At 41.4% G+C, this 15,881-nt stretch overlaps 3 protein-coding genes across 3 annotated transcripts; all 3 read left to right on the forward strand.

Moving 5' to 3' along the window:
• Window positions 1–6,519: 6,519 nt before the first annotated feature.
• Window positions 6,520–6,906, forward strand: LOC308110416 (histone H2A; the record flags this gene model as incomplete). The annotated part of the gene is made up of 1 exon (XM_080464678.1): window positions 6,520–6,906. One exon carries the CDS (start codon window positions 6,520–6,522, stop codon window positions 6,904–6,906), a length of 387 nt encoding a protein of 128 aa, XP_080320804.1.
• A 1,111-nt stretch (window positions 6,907–8,017) lies between these two features.
• Window positions 8,018–8,329, forward strand: LOC308109872 (histone H4; the record flags this gene model as incomplete). The annotated part of the gene is made up of 1 exon (XM_080463690.1): window positions 8,018–8,329. The coding sequence occupies one exon, from the start codon at window positions 8,018–8,020 to the stop codon at window positions 8,327–8,329; it is 312 nt and encodes a 103-aa protein (XP_080319816.1).
• Window positions 8,330–10,279: 1,950 nt separating this feature from the next.
• On the forward strand, window positions 10,280–10,654 carry LOC308109870 (histone H2B 1/2-like; the record flags this gene model as incomplete). Its single annotated transcript, XM_080463688.1, has 1 exon — window positions 10,280–10,654. One exon carries the CDS (start codon window positions 10,280–10,282, stop codon window positions 10,652–10,654), a length of 375 nt encoding a protein of 124 aa, XP_080319814.1.
• Window positions 10,655–15,881: the final 5,227 nt, after the last annotated feature.

Raw genomic sequence — 15,881 nt, forward strand, 5'->3', positions numbered from 1 at the left:
ATGACACATAAAAATTACGGACATCTAAGACACCCAGAATCAGTTCAAAGAGACAGGTCACAAGCTGTCTGTTAAGTCCAACTTTCATTCTGGCTCCTCTGAGGACGTCTTCTGAATGTCAAATATTGACATCCATATGACGTCCAGAAAAGTCATCCAGACAACATCCAAGAAAGACGTATAAAAAAAATATCTTTTATTCTGGCTCCTCTGAGGACGTCTTCTGGATGTATTGAGATGATGTCTTGTAGTCGTCTTTTGGACCACTTTGTGCCCAGTGAGAGTGTTTCATTTAGCATTCATTGTGTGAATGCCACAACACACTTAAAGAGACTGACACAACAAATACATCATGTTTGAAAGGCATATGGGAGAGAGCTCAGAATTGGAATTACAGATGATAACTGGGATTATGTTTGGAAGAATGCAAACATCTTAAGTGTTTGTAATAGAGTCAGCTCAGTTAATGTTACTGCATAGGGCACAAAACTCTCCCTCCCTCCGCCATAAATTTAAAGCCAATTTATCCCCACAATGCTTAAAGTGTAAGACAGAAATCGTTACGCTCACTCACTGTTTTTGGTCTTGTAGGAAAATCCAGCAGTTTTGGCACATCATAGAGCAAGAAATTAACACAATCCTGCATATTAATACAAATGGTGGGCCATTGTCATATTTATGGGTATATCTAATACTTTCATCACTGACAGACATGAGGGAACTCTATAAGGTGTTAACTTTTTGTGCAAGAAAGTGCATTCTTTTAAACTTTATCACAGACAAGGCCCCTTCCAAAGAAAAATGGCAGAGTCATAATTGGTGTGTAATTTACATGTTAAGTCGTCCAGTGGAATATAAGCAAAGATGATGTCTTTCACAGAACATGGGAACTCTTCCTGGCATATATTGGACTAAATGTTTCCATTATTCTTACAAGAGGCTTTGTATGGTATAGACGCAAATTGTTATAGTTCCTTTTTTTTTTCTTTCTTTTTTTCTATTACTCTTTGTGTACTCACTAACTCTTTCTTCACTGATGCAGTTGTCTAGTACATAATGTATATCCTGAGCTTGACACCTGTTTAAACTTTGACTGTTTATGATAGTGTATATATGAGCCAAGTGTGTGCGTGTGTGCGTGCGTGTGTGTGTTTTGTTGGGTTGTTAAAAACCTAATAAATATATTTCTCAAAAAAACTAATAAACAAACCAAACAATATTTGACACCTTGAGACAGAAGGACAGGTCAGGATCAGCTTCCTGCCCAACTCGCCTGTTGCTGCTCCTCACAGTCACCGGATTATTTTTCTTTGTAAATCTTAAATTACGACTAGGCAACCTTGTTTTTTTACTTTCTTTTTTTTTTTTTAGACACGACGCTGAATACGGATATTCTGATTTAAAGTGACGCGGGTCTAGTAAGTCCAAAACTACACTTCCCAAACGTAAACGCACACGTGACACCTCCATTCCCAACAATTAATCATTTTTAAAAAGAGACAGACAAGCCCATACATAGACATTACATTATATTATGTCTATGAACCCACTGACATCAGAGACATGATAAGCTTCTCTCACTCTCTCTCATACGCTTGTGAACAACAATAACACACGTCTTCATATTTTTATTTTTGTGAGATAGCTGATGAAAAAGACCTGTGTTCGGTCAATGGAGAAAAAGGCGGTGCTTATCTGAGATTGACGGATTTCACAGCCAATCGGAGGAGAGAAACTTCTGCCCCACGGCCAATCAGAGGAGAGGGATTACTGTCCCAAAGCCAATCGGAGTTTGTTTGTACCGCGACTGAGAAGCAAAGTTTCCGCTGCTTGGAAGAAGCGTTCCTGCTGCTCCGGATGGAAATCATCAGTTTATTGAATCAACAACAGCAGGGAGGTGTTGTCTTTTGAGTCACATTAATACATTAACATGGACCAGAACCTGGAAAAATTTCACGTCCCGTCACTTCTTTCCTCCGTTCCTGCACCAAAACCGAAAAGCTCCTCTCTTCTGATTGGCTGCAGGACAAATTCCTCTCCGCTGATTGGCTGTAAAATCCGTCTATCTCAGATAAGCACCGCCTTTTCCCCTCCATTGACCGAATGCGCAGGTATTTTCCATCAGACATCTCAGTTGAGATGCAATGTTTGTTTTCTTCAACTACAAATCAATCTGTGACTTGTGTGGAAGAACTTCACATCGATACAGGTGCACAAATATGTTTTTCACCCGATTTACTGCAACAATTGGAGGAACCTATCAGCATGGCTGTTTTTTTAATCTGTGACTTGTAAAACAGGATTTGTGCACCTGTAATTAAGAAGTTGTGACATTGTAATTGGGGTGTTATACGGAAGAGTATTAGGGCCACTGAAGGAAAAAATAAAATACCAAAAACCTTCGTGCGCTAAAGTCAAAAATCAAAGTCGAATTTCTTTTTCCACAGAGAGACGTATCTCCATCCCTCATCATTTGCCCATAGATGTGAAATCACATTAAATCACTTAATTGTGACTATGTAGGGTTGCTTACTGATTTTACACAGGATTTCCTTGATTAATAAGAACACATTTAAATAAGCACCCCGGGATCCGTGTCTTTGTCCTTCGTACTTGACACAGTTCTGCGACGGAAAAACGCAGCAGGCTGCTTCTGTCTCTTCTAGTCCTGATACTGATGATAACTGCACCGTGTTTATGAGCGAGATTCTGTCCTGAAGCATCTTTTCATCACTTCATTAAACCGCCTGATGCATTTTGTAGAAGCAGTCAGGCTTGCTGACATACTTGGGTACACCTAAACATTAATTTCTCCACTCCTGCTAACTGCTGTTTTATGATAGTGTTTACTTGTGATTGATTGTGTTCAGCGGTACTGCGGACGTGCAAAATGGCAGCAATGATTTATGACGCCACTTAGTCACGTGAGTGAAAAACCTCAACAGTAGAAGAGATTGCCAAGTTAAATTGAATTGTGATCCATTTTTTGCGGGGTGGGTATGACAATAAAAAAGCAGTCTCCACTTTTGTTTTTTCTTTTTCGTTCTGTCATAATTTGTACAAACCTTTAGTAGAAAATCGCGGTTTCATCATTTTATTTATGAGTCAAATAATGCAGCTGTAATCTTAAAATGAAAATGCATTTCTGCCGATGACTTTTGATTTTGAAATTAGAGATTTCAAACTGAATTTTCGTGAGGGCGGCACGGTGGAGCAGTGGTTAGCACTCTTGCGAGAAAGTCGTGCGGTTCAAGTATGACCCGGGGTCTTTCTGTGTGGAGATTGCATGTTCGGTCACTGTCTGCGTGGGTACTCCGGCTACCTCCCACAGTCCAAAAATATACCCGTGAGGTCACTAGGAAATGCTAAATTGCCTCAGACTGTCCCTGTGACATGCCCTCATCCACAGCAGGCTGGGATCGGCTCCAGTGCCCTGCAACCCTGAACAGGAGAAGATGGATTGATTGGATATTTACTGTGGCCTTTTTCATTTGAATTAAGTCACAGAATATGCAGTCTTGAAGAACACAATGCAGTTTGGATGATTGGTTATTTGTCCTAATTTAACCTTTATTTTACCATAAAAATCTAAAATCTATTTTTCCAGGAGATTCTCTCATTATTAATTTGATTTGTGACTCAAAAATGCAGTTTGAAATGTATCAACGGTATTTCATGTTCAGGTCCAAACAGATTTTGGATCCATACTCACTGATTGACTTTCAAATATAGAACAACTGTAACCTAAATAGCATGTGAATGAAATCAATTGTGCAGATGGGAGAGATGTGAGCAAGGTGGAGATTGACAAGTATGCTGCATTAAATTCTCAAGAAAAAATATTTGAAACTTTTTCATTTGACTAGAGCAGGGGTGTCAAACTCATTTTGGTCTTGGGGCCGCATACAACTTAATCGGATCTCAAGGGGGCCGGACCAGTAAACTCATTCCAAAATTACATAGAACTAACAATAAGTCCACTTTTTTTCTTTGTATTAGTGCAAAGAAGAAGAAGTAAATTATAAAAATCTTTATATTAAGTGTGTATATATTTAGTAAAAGGGACAATTCATTTCATATAAACACTTTTACTCACTTTAACATTTATTCAAGTGCATTATGCATAAAAACTGATCAGCGATTGTACAATGTTGCAAAACATTTATTCACAGTTTTGTGGAACAAAAACCCACTGTCCTGCATGTTAAAATACATCAAACACATACAAATTTAGTGCAATGCTGAAAGCAGCATTCCATACGATTTAGTCTTGCTCAGTATTTGCCCCTGAAACTTGGCATCTTTTAGCCTGCACAAGTGCATCAATATCAGGCATCATGTCCTGAGAAGCAGCCAGTTTCAGAATCTCATTTATGTGCTTATGTGTGAGCTTTGAGCGAAGCTTTGTTTTATCAATGTTCATTACTGAGAAGACCTGCTCACAAAGGTAGGTAGTCCCAAACATGGACAACATTTTTGCAGCCAGTGCTGTCAGTTTAGGATAGCCTGGTAGGAGATACTTGTAAAATGTGTCCAAGCCCACAGAAGCAAATTTGTCCTTCAATTCTACATCACACTGCAAATCAATGATTTCAAGTTGCATGTCAACGGGCACATCAGAAGCTCTGACTGTGAATGGTGAGCGAAAAACTGCAAATTCTGTCTCAAGTTCGCTAAAGACCTGAAATCGCTTCTCAAACTCCCTCAGCAACCCAGAAATCTTGTCTTTGTACTGTGTCACGTCAGGATTAACGCTTGCGGCGCACACATCTCTGAGACAGGGAAAATGAGCAGGGTCACCGCTTGCCATCTGCGTCTCCGTGAGATTTAACTTGAATGCACGTATGCTGTCATAATACTGTGTTACAATTTTTTTGCGTCCTTGCAACATTTTGCTCAGATTATTCAAGTGCTCTGTTATATCAACCATAAATGCAAGGTCCTGCAGCCAAAGTGGGCACTGTAATTCCTTAACAGGTTTTCCTTTTTTCTCCATGAATTGTCCGATTTCCCCACGTAGATCAAAGAAGCGCTTCAGCACAGCACCTCTGCTTAACCATCTTACTTCAGTGTGGTATGGCAGACCATGGGTAATGTTACAGTCACTGAGAAAGCTGTCAAACTGACGATGATTGAGACCTCTGGCTCGGATGAAATTAACAGTTCGGACAACCACCTCCATGACGTGATCCATTTTTAGCGACTTGCAACATAATGCCTCCTGATGCAAAATGCAATGAAATGTCCAAAAATCACCTCCTCCATTTGCGGCTTGTACTTTCTCTCTGAACTTTGTCACAACACCTGCCTTTTTCCCGATCATTGACGGCGCATCAGTAGCCAGGCTTACGGCGCGGGACCAGTCCGCCCCGACTCTGTCCAGCGCTCCAACAACGGAGCGGAAAATGTCCTCAGCTGTTGTGGTGTCGGTCATAGGCACCAACTCGACAAACTCTTCTGTGACAGTCAAAGTCTCGTCAACTCCACGAATGAATATGGCCAGTTGAGCGACGTCCGTAATATCAGTACTCTCATCAATTGCAATAGAAAATGCCAGAAATGACTCCCCTTTGCGTTTCAGTTGGCGGTCCAAATCTGCCGATAGTTCCGAAATCCTGTCTGCCACGGTATTTCTCGTCAAGCTAATATTGGCAAAAGCTTGTCGCTCCTCAGGACACACAATTTCGGCAGCCTTCAGCATACAGTTTTTGACGAACTCCCCGTCACAGTACGGCTTTGACGCTAATGCTATATGGCTAGCAATTACGTAGCTGGCTTTCACCGCAGCATCACTGACCTCTCGGCTCCCGGTGAAAACAGATTGCTGTTTCCTCAGACCCACCAGCATTTCATTTACCTTCTGTTTTCTCACTTCTCCGTGCAAGCTGTTGTATTTTTCACCATGCTGAGATTCATAGTGGCGCCGAATATTGTATTCCTTAAGCACCGAAACTTGCTGCATGCACACCAGGCACACGGGTTTACCATTCACCTCCGTGAACAGATAGGAAGACGTCCATTTTTCTTGAAAAATCCGACACTCTGTGTCCACTTTTCTCTTTTTTGACAAAGACATTTCACTGAAGAGGGTGCCAGAGTCAACAGAAAAAGCAGGTAAAGCGCGCAGTGCGCCCTATGTGTGTGTGTTGTTGTTGTTGTAAAGCGGACGTAGTAGAGAACACCATGAGAACGTTAAAGGGGGAAGTGTGGGCGTGGATTGTATACGTACCTAAGACACCCCTGGACTAGAGCCACTACTGCTCATTTTGACCACCAGGAATGACAAAGGGTTTCCCGTATGGTACAACCCCCCCCCCCCCCCTCCTCAGTGAGAGCTGCTGATTGGAGAACAGTTGATTCAAAGTATCTGTGACGCTGAGCGCGGGTCAGTCTGCAGGAAGCTGCTTCTCATTGGTGCGTCGCGGAGTGGCTCGCGCTCTCCGCCCTGATATAAGACGGACTTTGTCCACTCAGCTTTACAGTTTCTCTGAGATTCAACTCGATCAACAACCATAGAAAATGAGCGGCAGAGGAAAGACCGGCGGCAAAGCCAGAGCGAAGGCCAAGACCCGCTCGTCCCGTGCAGGACTCCAGTTCCCGGTGGGTCGTGTCCACAGGCTGCTGCGTAAAGGAAACTACGCTCAGCGTGTGGGAGCCGGCGCTCCCGTGTACCTGGCGGCGGTGCTGGAGTACTTGACCGCTGAGATCCTGGAGCTGGCTGGAAACGCTGCCCGCGACAACAAGAAGACCAGAATCATCCCCCGTCACCTGCAGCTGGCGGTGCGCAACGACGAGGAGCTCAACAAGCTGCTGGGTGGAGTGACCATCGCTCAGGGCGGCGTGCTGCCCAACATCCAGGCTGTGCTGCTGCCCAAGAAGACCGAGAAGGCGACCAAGGCCAAGTAAACTCGGACACTGACCAACAAAACACAACGGCTCTTTTAAGAGCCACGCATGTCTCACAAAGAACAATAAATCCTAAACACTGGTGACTGGTAGAACTGATTGAAGAGATCAGATTGACCGGGTTCTTCCGAATTATCCCTTGATACAATCTCATCAGTTTAAATCGATTTAAGAGTAGCTACCAGGTGAATAAACAACCAAACTGAAAATTGGTTGCACATGTTTACGGTTTCACAATTTCTGCATAATATTCCTAATTGATATGGGTGTTAGATTATTTAAAGTTGCTCAAGGCAGTTGATTGCTTTGGTAAATGCGTTGACCCATGAGTTTCCCTGAATGCTTCGATGAGCATGTTTTTAAATGTTCCTCCGCAAGGAACTGTGGGGCAGCGTGAGCTCGCCTCTTTTGGTAAAGGAGTGTATATCAGTGTTTCCTCGGCTAAATGAAACGTTGAGTTCCCTTTCCTTATCTTATTGAGAAATTCAACATTCCTTTTCATGGCTGACTGTTAAACACTCCTGGGGTTTAGAAAAAGTGGATAGGAGGGACTATTTGGATGTACTCTGTCTTCACAGAAAATGTGATGGTCGACATTTTTACCAATTACAATATTACCTAAACTTATTTGCGACTGTTGGCATATCTTTTACTGCTGGATGTGAGCAATTGTTTTTCTGCAGATAGAAGTTAATCATCAGACACCAAGGGTTTAAATTTTACACCCCACTAGTTTTCATTTTCCTTCCAGTTGAATTCATTATCCTCCCAGACAGAACATGGCAATAGGATGGTTTGAATGAAATAGAATCTTATATACCACTAATAACCACAAGTTGTTCATTGGTGTTGATTTCAGGTAAATTATCCACGGGATGGGTTAAATACAGAGGAATACATCCCCCTAAGGGACGCATAAAGGTTGTTTGTGCTTTATTCAACGTTCAACAGTAAAATAATACTACACGAGTCAAAGTTAAAAGTGGCGACCAATCAGAAAGGACAGATACAAACTGCGCCCCTGTCTTCTCCTACGTCCTCAGTTGTGATGTATATTTGCGAGTCAGAGCCGTGTTGAGTTCATACAGTAGTTCTACTATCAGAAGTGAAAATGAGCGGCAGAGGAAAGGGAGGAAAAGGACTCGGCAAAGGAGGCGCTAAGCGTCACCGTAAAGTTCTCCGTGATAACATCCAGGGAATCACCAAGCCCGCTATCCGCCGTCTGGCTCGCCGCGGTGGAGTCAAGCGGATCTCCGGTCTCATCTACGAGGAGACCCGTGGTGTGTTGAAAGTCTTCCTGGAGAACGTCATCCGTGATGCCGTCACCTACACCGAGCACGCCAAGAGGAAGACCGTGACCGCCATGGATGTGGTGTATGCTCTTAAGAGGCAGGGACGTACTCTGTACGGCTTCGGAGGTTAAGCTGCTGCAGCGTCCTCACAACAACCAAAGGCCCTTTTCAGGGCCAACCACTCTCTTTAAAGAGATTATTCTAGGTATTTGGTGATGGCTTAGCTCTGTAGTAAAAATAACAAGAGTTTATTAATGTAATCAAATAAAGAATTAATCATAGTTACATTAACGCAAATCTTTGTCCTTTACTGCAGTTAAATGAAATCTGTATAATTATCCAGTGGGTAATTTTAGTTAAATCAAAACTTAAATTGCATAGGAACAAATAGACAACCATCCACAAATATTGGTTTCAAAGTCGATTTTCCAACATCGTGGATGTGTTATAAACATTTCCTTCATTTATGGCCACCTTGTTAAATCTGAGCTGTTTAATGCGAACACTGAAGCACTATCCCAGCTCACTCTTGAATTAAATCACCTACTGCTTCGGTGAGGAACACTCAACTGATGCTTCGCATATATTATTACTCTTATCAATGTTACATTCAGCTGACTTGTCCATATTTTTCCCGCTTCTTTGCACACATTGTTCGAGTTGGCGCTCAGTCTAACGGTCAGACCAAATCCCCACAGAAAAACGACCCCCCCCCCCCCCCCCCCCCCCCCTCAACCAGGAGGATTTGAACCAATCACAGAGGCAGCCATGGCTTTGGCGGGTAAACTGATGGGAGTCTACTAATTGAAAGTGAATGATAATGATTATTTACATGCTAATAAACAGACTTCCGTCAACCGTTTCTTCTGTAGTTAACATCGGTAATGCAGGCATGGAGCTGATGTCTTGATAAAGGCACAGTTCACCCTGGACATATCACCAGTCCATCACTGACACACACACACACACGCACGCACGCACGCACGCACGCACGCCTATTGATCTCCAACATGTGGGACTGATGAAGGAATATCTCCTTCAGTTTAATCTAATAAAGAACAAACAACTTTCCTGCAGATCAAAGTCCGGAAACACAAATACAACAAATGTCCGGAGTGGGGACACGGACAAGTTGTCCAGGGTTGCAGTTTAGTGGACGAGTTGTCCATCATTTCAGAATTTGTTTGATACAATTATTTCTCGACAGTGTACTTTTACATATAGTTATTACTAATTTATATTTGGAATATTTTTTGCATATATCTAGCATACGTCCATATATGTTTAGTGTAGTACCATATGACTTTGTTTCTCTTCAGTATTGCTCAAATTTAGCTTATTACACCTCTCTCACTCCTACACTGGCCCGGGCTACACTACACCTCAGATGTGCTCAAAAACAGCTTATCAATCACATTTGTATGTATATCTACTGTGATATGCAATAAAGACTGTGCCATAATGACATATATATCTTGGGTTTTTTGTGTGAAAATATACTTCCAAATGTGTCAAATCAATAATGCTAAAGAAATTAGTCGTGGACAAGATGTCCGGAACCACATGGACGAGTTTTCCTACAATCATGTTTAATCATATTAATTCAAAGAAATTTAAATATGCAGCAGCAAATGAACAGCAGCCTCTTACATAATTGATACGTTGACTCTTCTTGTTCAATGAGTTGATCAATCATGGTTTAAAAAGTAAACCTCCTTCCTACATATGATCATGTCATACACATTCTCTTTTATCTGTCACCATCTTCATAAGATCCAATGGTTTTACTTCAATCGCCTGTTGCTTTCCTGAGGAACACTCCACTGATGTTTCACATACATAAATATTACTTTTTGTAACATTTCTTTCAGTCGACTTTTCCTTATTTTCCAGCTTCTTTGCACACATTATTGGAGTTGGCGGGCAGTCTAACGGTCAGACACAATACCAACACTGCCCACTTCAACAGATGGTTTGAACCAATCACTGACAGGAGACAGCACAGCACCATCTGCATACAGCCTCTATAAGAAAGACGCTCTCTGGCCTCCGAACACTATCTCAATCTGCAAAGAATCAAGATGCCTGAACCCGCCAAGCCTGCGCCCAAGAAGGGCTCCAAGAAAGCCGTGAGTAAGACCGCAGGCAAAGGAGGCAAGAAGAGGAGAAAGACCAGGAAGGAGAGCTACGCCATCTACGTGTACAAGGTGCTGAAGCAGGTCCACCCCGACACCGGCATCTCGTCCAAGGCCATGAGCATCATGAACTCGTTCGTCAACGACATCTTTGAGCGTATCGCCTCTGAGGCGTCTCGTCTGGCTCACTACAACAAGCGCTCCACCATCTCATCCAGGGAGATCCAGACCGCCGTGCGTCTCCTGCTGCCCGGTGAGCTGGCCAAGCACGCTGTGTCTGAGGGCACCAAGGCCGTCACCAAGTACACCAGCTCCAAGTAAACAGCTCTGCTGATCCAAACCCAACGGCTCTTTTAAGAGCCACCCAACTAATCTGGAGAGAGTCCTGTTAGAAGTCTATAGAACGTCAATGTGTATATAAAGCACGGATGAAAAGTTTAGATTCAGGATCTAAAGCACCTATTAAACTGAACTCCAGCAAATGCTTTGCCACAGGGACATTAGGTTACTCTTTGTCAGTACCCAGTTATGTATCTAGTAAAATGTGTCTTTGATTATTGTCCCATTTAGAAGTAAATCTGTTGACTTATGAAAGGTTGGCCATTTGACAAGTTAACAACTATGATTTTCCATGTTTACATCTATAGCTTTCCTTGTAAGATGTGAACATTTTGAGTTATTGTGACCTGAGGCACAACCACCCTCCCTCCCTCCCAACCTGCTGCAGTCAGACTCCTCAACCAAGCCTGCTCCCAGTAGACCACTGACACACCACAACCGGACAATATCACTCTACTCCAACTGTGCAATAAGTGGTGCAATAACTATTGTAATCTATAAAAATGTATTTACTATGTGCAATACATCCACCCCCATATTCTGTACATGTCCACACTTATAGGCACTGGGTGCATATACTTTTATTATATTGTATTTTTATCTGCTTTTTTTAGTTTCTATATGTGCTTCTTTCTCTTTACTATCCTGTTGTACCACTGCAAATTTCTCCACATGTGAGATAAATAAAGGGATCTTATATCTTATCTTATCTTTTACCTTGTACTCCAAAGCCTCATGTAGATATATTCTTTTGAGTGCTTAGTCACATTTTCAAAACTTACTGGTAGTGGTCACTCATTTAGAACATGTCACTGGGAGGAAGGCTTGTCTTCCTGCTGCAGGGAATTATGTTTTAGAATAGCCTAAATCTAGTTTGAAGTCTTCACTCGTCTTGAGATACGAAACAGGTTTTAAAAAGTAATAGAAGCATGCACTGTTACAGGATATGTACAGGTAACAATGGTGACGCGTATCGACTTTGGGGATGCGGGGTGTATTGATGACTATTAAACTGCACATCACTGATTCTCAACTCTTTGTTTTTGGTCAAATTATATTAGGGATAAGACTCGTTTCCTCCCGCAGGGCCTCTGCTGTGCTTGTTAGAAATGCCTACCGGATTAACTGAACATGATGACCCTCCCAATAAGGTGCAAATTCCTTCCTGTGTTTTGAAGCAGAAGCCAATGGAAAGCATGTGGGATGAGGAGTACCATAATCTGATCACTAAGGAGGGTGATTATGCTACAAATGATCTGAACTCAGTGACACACTATTGTGTGGGTAACAGTAGTAAATGTGTTACAGGTGACAGATGCACGTTTCTATTTTTGTTCTCAGGTAGATGTTAAAATGTTCTTCAATTAGTTACCCTTTATCCAACAATCAGGATTGCGTTTGAGAAGAAAAACTTCTGTCCTCAAGAACGTGGGCTGCTTTGACTGTGCACAATAATGTGCAAACAGGTTTTTTTATTCTTCTTCTGATGAGAAGAACTTGAAGGGAACATGATTGGGCAGACCCATTAAATGATGAAGTTTAAGAACCTATATTATTTTGTTTATTTGATTTGCTTGAGCAAATATAAAAATAATGTAGAGATTCAAGTTGCTTTTAATACATCTAAATCCTTTGGGGAATGATTTATCCATCCTACATCTTACAAATCAAGATATACCGAGACTTGTAAAGACTCGTAAATGTAAAATTTGCAATGCATTTTTTTATCTCGGGGGATTCAGTTTTTCCAACCCTCAAACTCGTGTTTTATAACTGAGAGAAAAGTAGATGAATTATGTGAATATACATCCTTACATTCAAATATACATGCTCCAATAGCTCCACTTTTCATACATTAGTATATTTGACCAAATCACAAATTGCATATCAGATATGTTTGTTCATCCACAAGTTCATTTACAGAATCATATTGTATGAGACACAGTAATATCACAGAAATAAACTCACTGTAAGAGCTCACCCTTGTCAACTCAAAACAAACAAAAATCAAAATCAACACAGACTGAATAGATTCCAATTTTAAAAGATGTTTAAAATTTGATTTAATTTGATTTGATTTTAATTTGACGTTATACTGTGAAGTGTGAACACAAATAATCAAACCTTTCTTCTTGTTTATTGTCTTATGTTAAACCGCAAAATGATCACGTAACAATGTGGTATTCACTTTGAAGTTTTTTTTTTTTACCTGTCGAAATTAAATGTTTAAAGGAGACATATCATGCTTTTAAATCCTTCCTTTTTACATATAAATCATACAGTTGTGGTCTATACAACGCGGAACTGCAATGCTTGGGTCTGAATTCCTCATTATTATAGCTCCACAGGCCCCTTTTCTACCCCTTTTCTGATGTGCTTCTGAGAGCAACTCGTTTTGGGGCGGTCTCTTCAAATGCAAATGAGACACTTCATACCCCGCCTCCTCTCCAGGTTGCAGAGGTGACACTCGGTTCAACTTCACACTGTTCGGCCATCTTTGTAGTTTGATAGAACAGATACACTTATCTAGCGGCGCAGAAACTTTATATTCACACATTATTTACAAAATGTCAACAACGGAAGATTTGTCCATCCAGCCATACATGTTGGAGCCAGAGTCGGACCCGGCGGAGCGAGATGAAAATGACGATGATGCACCTACAGAACAACGTCTTCATATGGATGTAACGCAATGGTGTGTTACTATATTTACACTAACTTCTCCATCCATGCCCACTACTACAATACTGCCTGTATTACAACGACTATTTAACACAGAAGTTACATTATAATCTAAAACGAGCACACAGCGCTAACATATGAAGACGGTGCAACTGCTAATGCTAACAAAACAATGACAGGGACGTCTTATCATCACCCTTTTTAGCGTTATATACAGCTTACCGAAGTGCTCTGTTCATCGTCTCCATAGATAGAAGGAACTGACCGCTCAATCAGACGAAGTCTTTTGGCAAATCCTTCTTTATACTGGCGGAGGTTGCTGAAGCAGTCGTCCTTAAAGTGCTTCGCGCACACAAAAATGACCTTACCCACAGATGTGGGTACATTTCTGTGAAAAATAAAACTCAACCAGGCACTTCGAAAAGGTTCTGATGCTGGGAGACGGTGTAACGAAGCTTGTGGGTTACTACATCCAACAACCGAACATTTCGACTTATCCTCTCGTAACTTCGGCACCCTTAGGTTGGACTACAAAATCGCAGCGAGAAACAAAAATGGCGGATTGCTCGAAATGTCGATGTCCTAATTTGGCAGTTCCGCTGAGAATACTGTGACGTCATTGTTCAAAAAACGTAATAGAGAATAGAAAAATCGAAACCGATCGCAAAATATGACCAAAACAGAATATAAAGATATCAACGGAGCACCTGAAGAGACTACTTTGAACTTTTCTGTACTTCTAAACACTCTAAATATACAACAAAATGCATTTAAGGGCTAAAAAAGTGGATTTAGCATGATATGTCCCCTTTAAAGCAGTAGTAGATGCATTCATTCTATAGTTGAAAACTTATTTTAGCACAAAGGGGTTCATAATTGTCGTTTCGTCTGAAACACAGTTCTTTGTTTGTTGTGCCTCTGAGGTATCTTAGTACATGCTTCACAGTTACCCATTGCTCCTCTGTTGGTTCGCAAAAATACTGCGAAAGTTTACTTACCACAAAACTTAAGTCTGGACGTGTACATGTTGTAAGATAGATAAGGCTGCCCACAGCTTCTCGGTACATCCTAACATTACACATCTTGACTGCATCTTCTGTGTAACACAGTTTTTGATCACATGGAGTCTCTCTGGGCTTATAGTTTTGCATTTCAAACTTCTCCAAGATCTTCTTGACATAGGCTTCCTGTGACATCTTTACACAACCATCAGACTGAGTGAAGTGAATACCAAGAAAATGCTTGAGTTCACCCAAATCTTTCATTTTAAATGTTTCAGAAAGCATTCTTTTTGCATTCTCCATGACGCTTTCATTGCTTGCTGCAATTATCAGATCATCCACCCAAATGATCATTATCACTTTTCCGTGTTCTGTCTCTTTGGCATAGACACAATGATCTGCTGGGTTTTGTGTGAAATCATTTTCAGTCAAACAGTCGTTTAAAACCTTGTTCCAATTTCGGCCAGATTGTTTCAGACCATACAAAGATTTTTCCAGCTTCCATACCAAACCTTCACCTTCTTCGTAACCTTCTGGTTGATCAGTGTAGATCTCGAAGTCAAGAGGGGCATGTAAGTAAGCTGTTTTTACATCCATTTGATGGAGTAACAAGTTCTCTTGTGCTGCCTTCTGGAGTAATACCCTGACGCTTGTTAAATTGGCTGTTGGGGAGAAAGTTTCTTCATAATCAGTTCCCATTACCTGGCTGTATCCCTTTGCAACAAACCGTGCCTTGAACTTGTCTTTTCCTCCCATGTCACTCTTCACAGAATAGACCCACTTACCCCCCACTGTTTTCTTGCCCTTTGGCAAAGTAGTCAGAGTAAATGTGTTATTCTCTTCTAATGAGTGGATTTCCTCATCCATTGCTTTAACCCATTCTTCTGAGTGAACTGACTCCAAGGCTTCCTTAAATGTATTTGGGACACCGCATACAGATCTGTAACAGTAATCAATGGTAGTATGAATCTCATCACTATCAATGTTAGTCACAAAATCTTTCAAATGACTCGGCTTTCTCCTCTCCCTTGTTGGGTACTTGCGACTGGTAGATTCTTCAATGGTTTTATTTTGGTTACTCTCATCAGATGAACCACCTTGTGGATTTTTGTTTCTCACTTCCAGTTGTTCAGAGTTCTCAGTGTTCTCTTCAACCTCCTGTGTGGCTCTGTCAGTTATTGGCTGTCTCTCTCTGTAACAGTCATCTTTTGATTCCGACTGAACTGTCTGTGTTTGCTTTTCCACATTTGTTTTGTTTACAAATTTGACAAGCCTGTATTTTCGAACCTTTTCAGTCTCTGGGTGATAAACCAAATATGATGGACTGTTCTTATCATAACCGACAAAAAGTCTGTGGTCACATCTGGAATCAAGTTTTCCCATGTTCTGTTTATATGCGTAACATATAGAACCAAACTTCTGCATTTTGGACAAATTTGGCCTTCTGTCTGTCAGCATTTGGTAAGGGGTTTTTCCTGTTCGTTTGCAAAAGCATCTGTTTCGTACTATGGCCGCTGTCTGGACAG

This window comes from Lipophrys pholis (assembly GCF_963383615.2).
Source record: "Lipophrys pholis genome assembly, chromosome: 5".
Lineage (NCBI taxonomy): Eukaryota > Metazoa > Chordata > Actinopteri > Blenniiformes > Blenniidae > Lipophrys > Lipophrys pholis.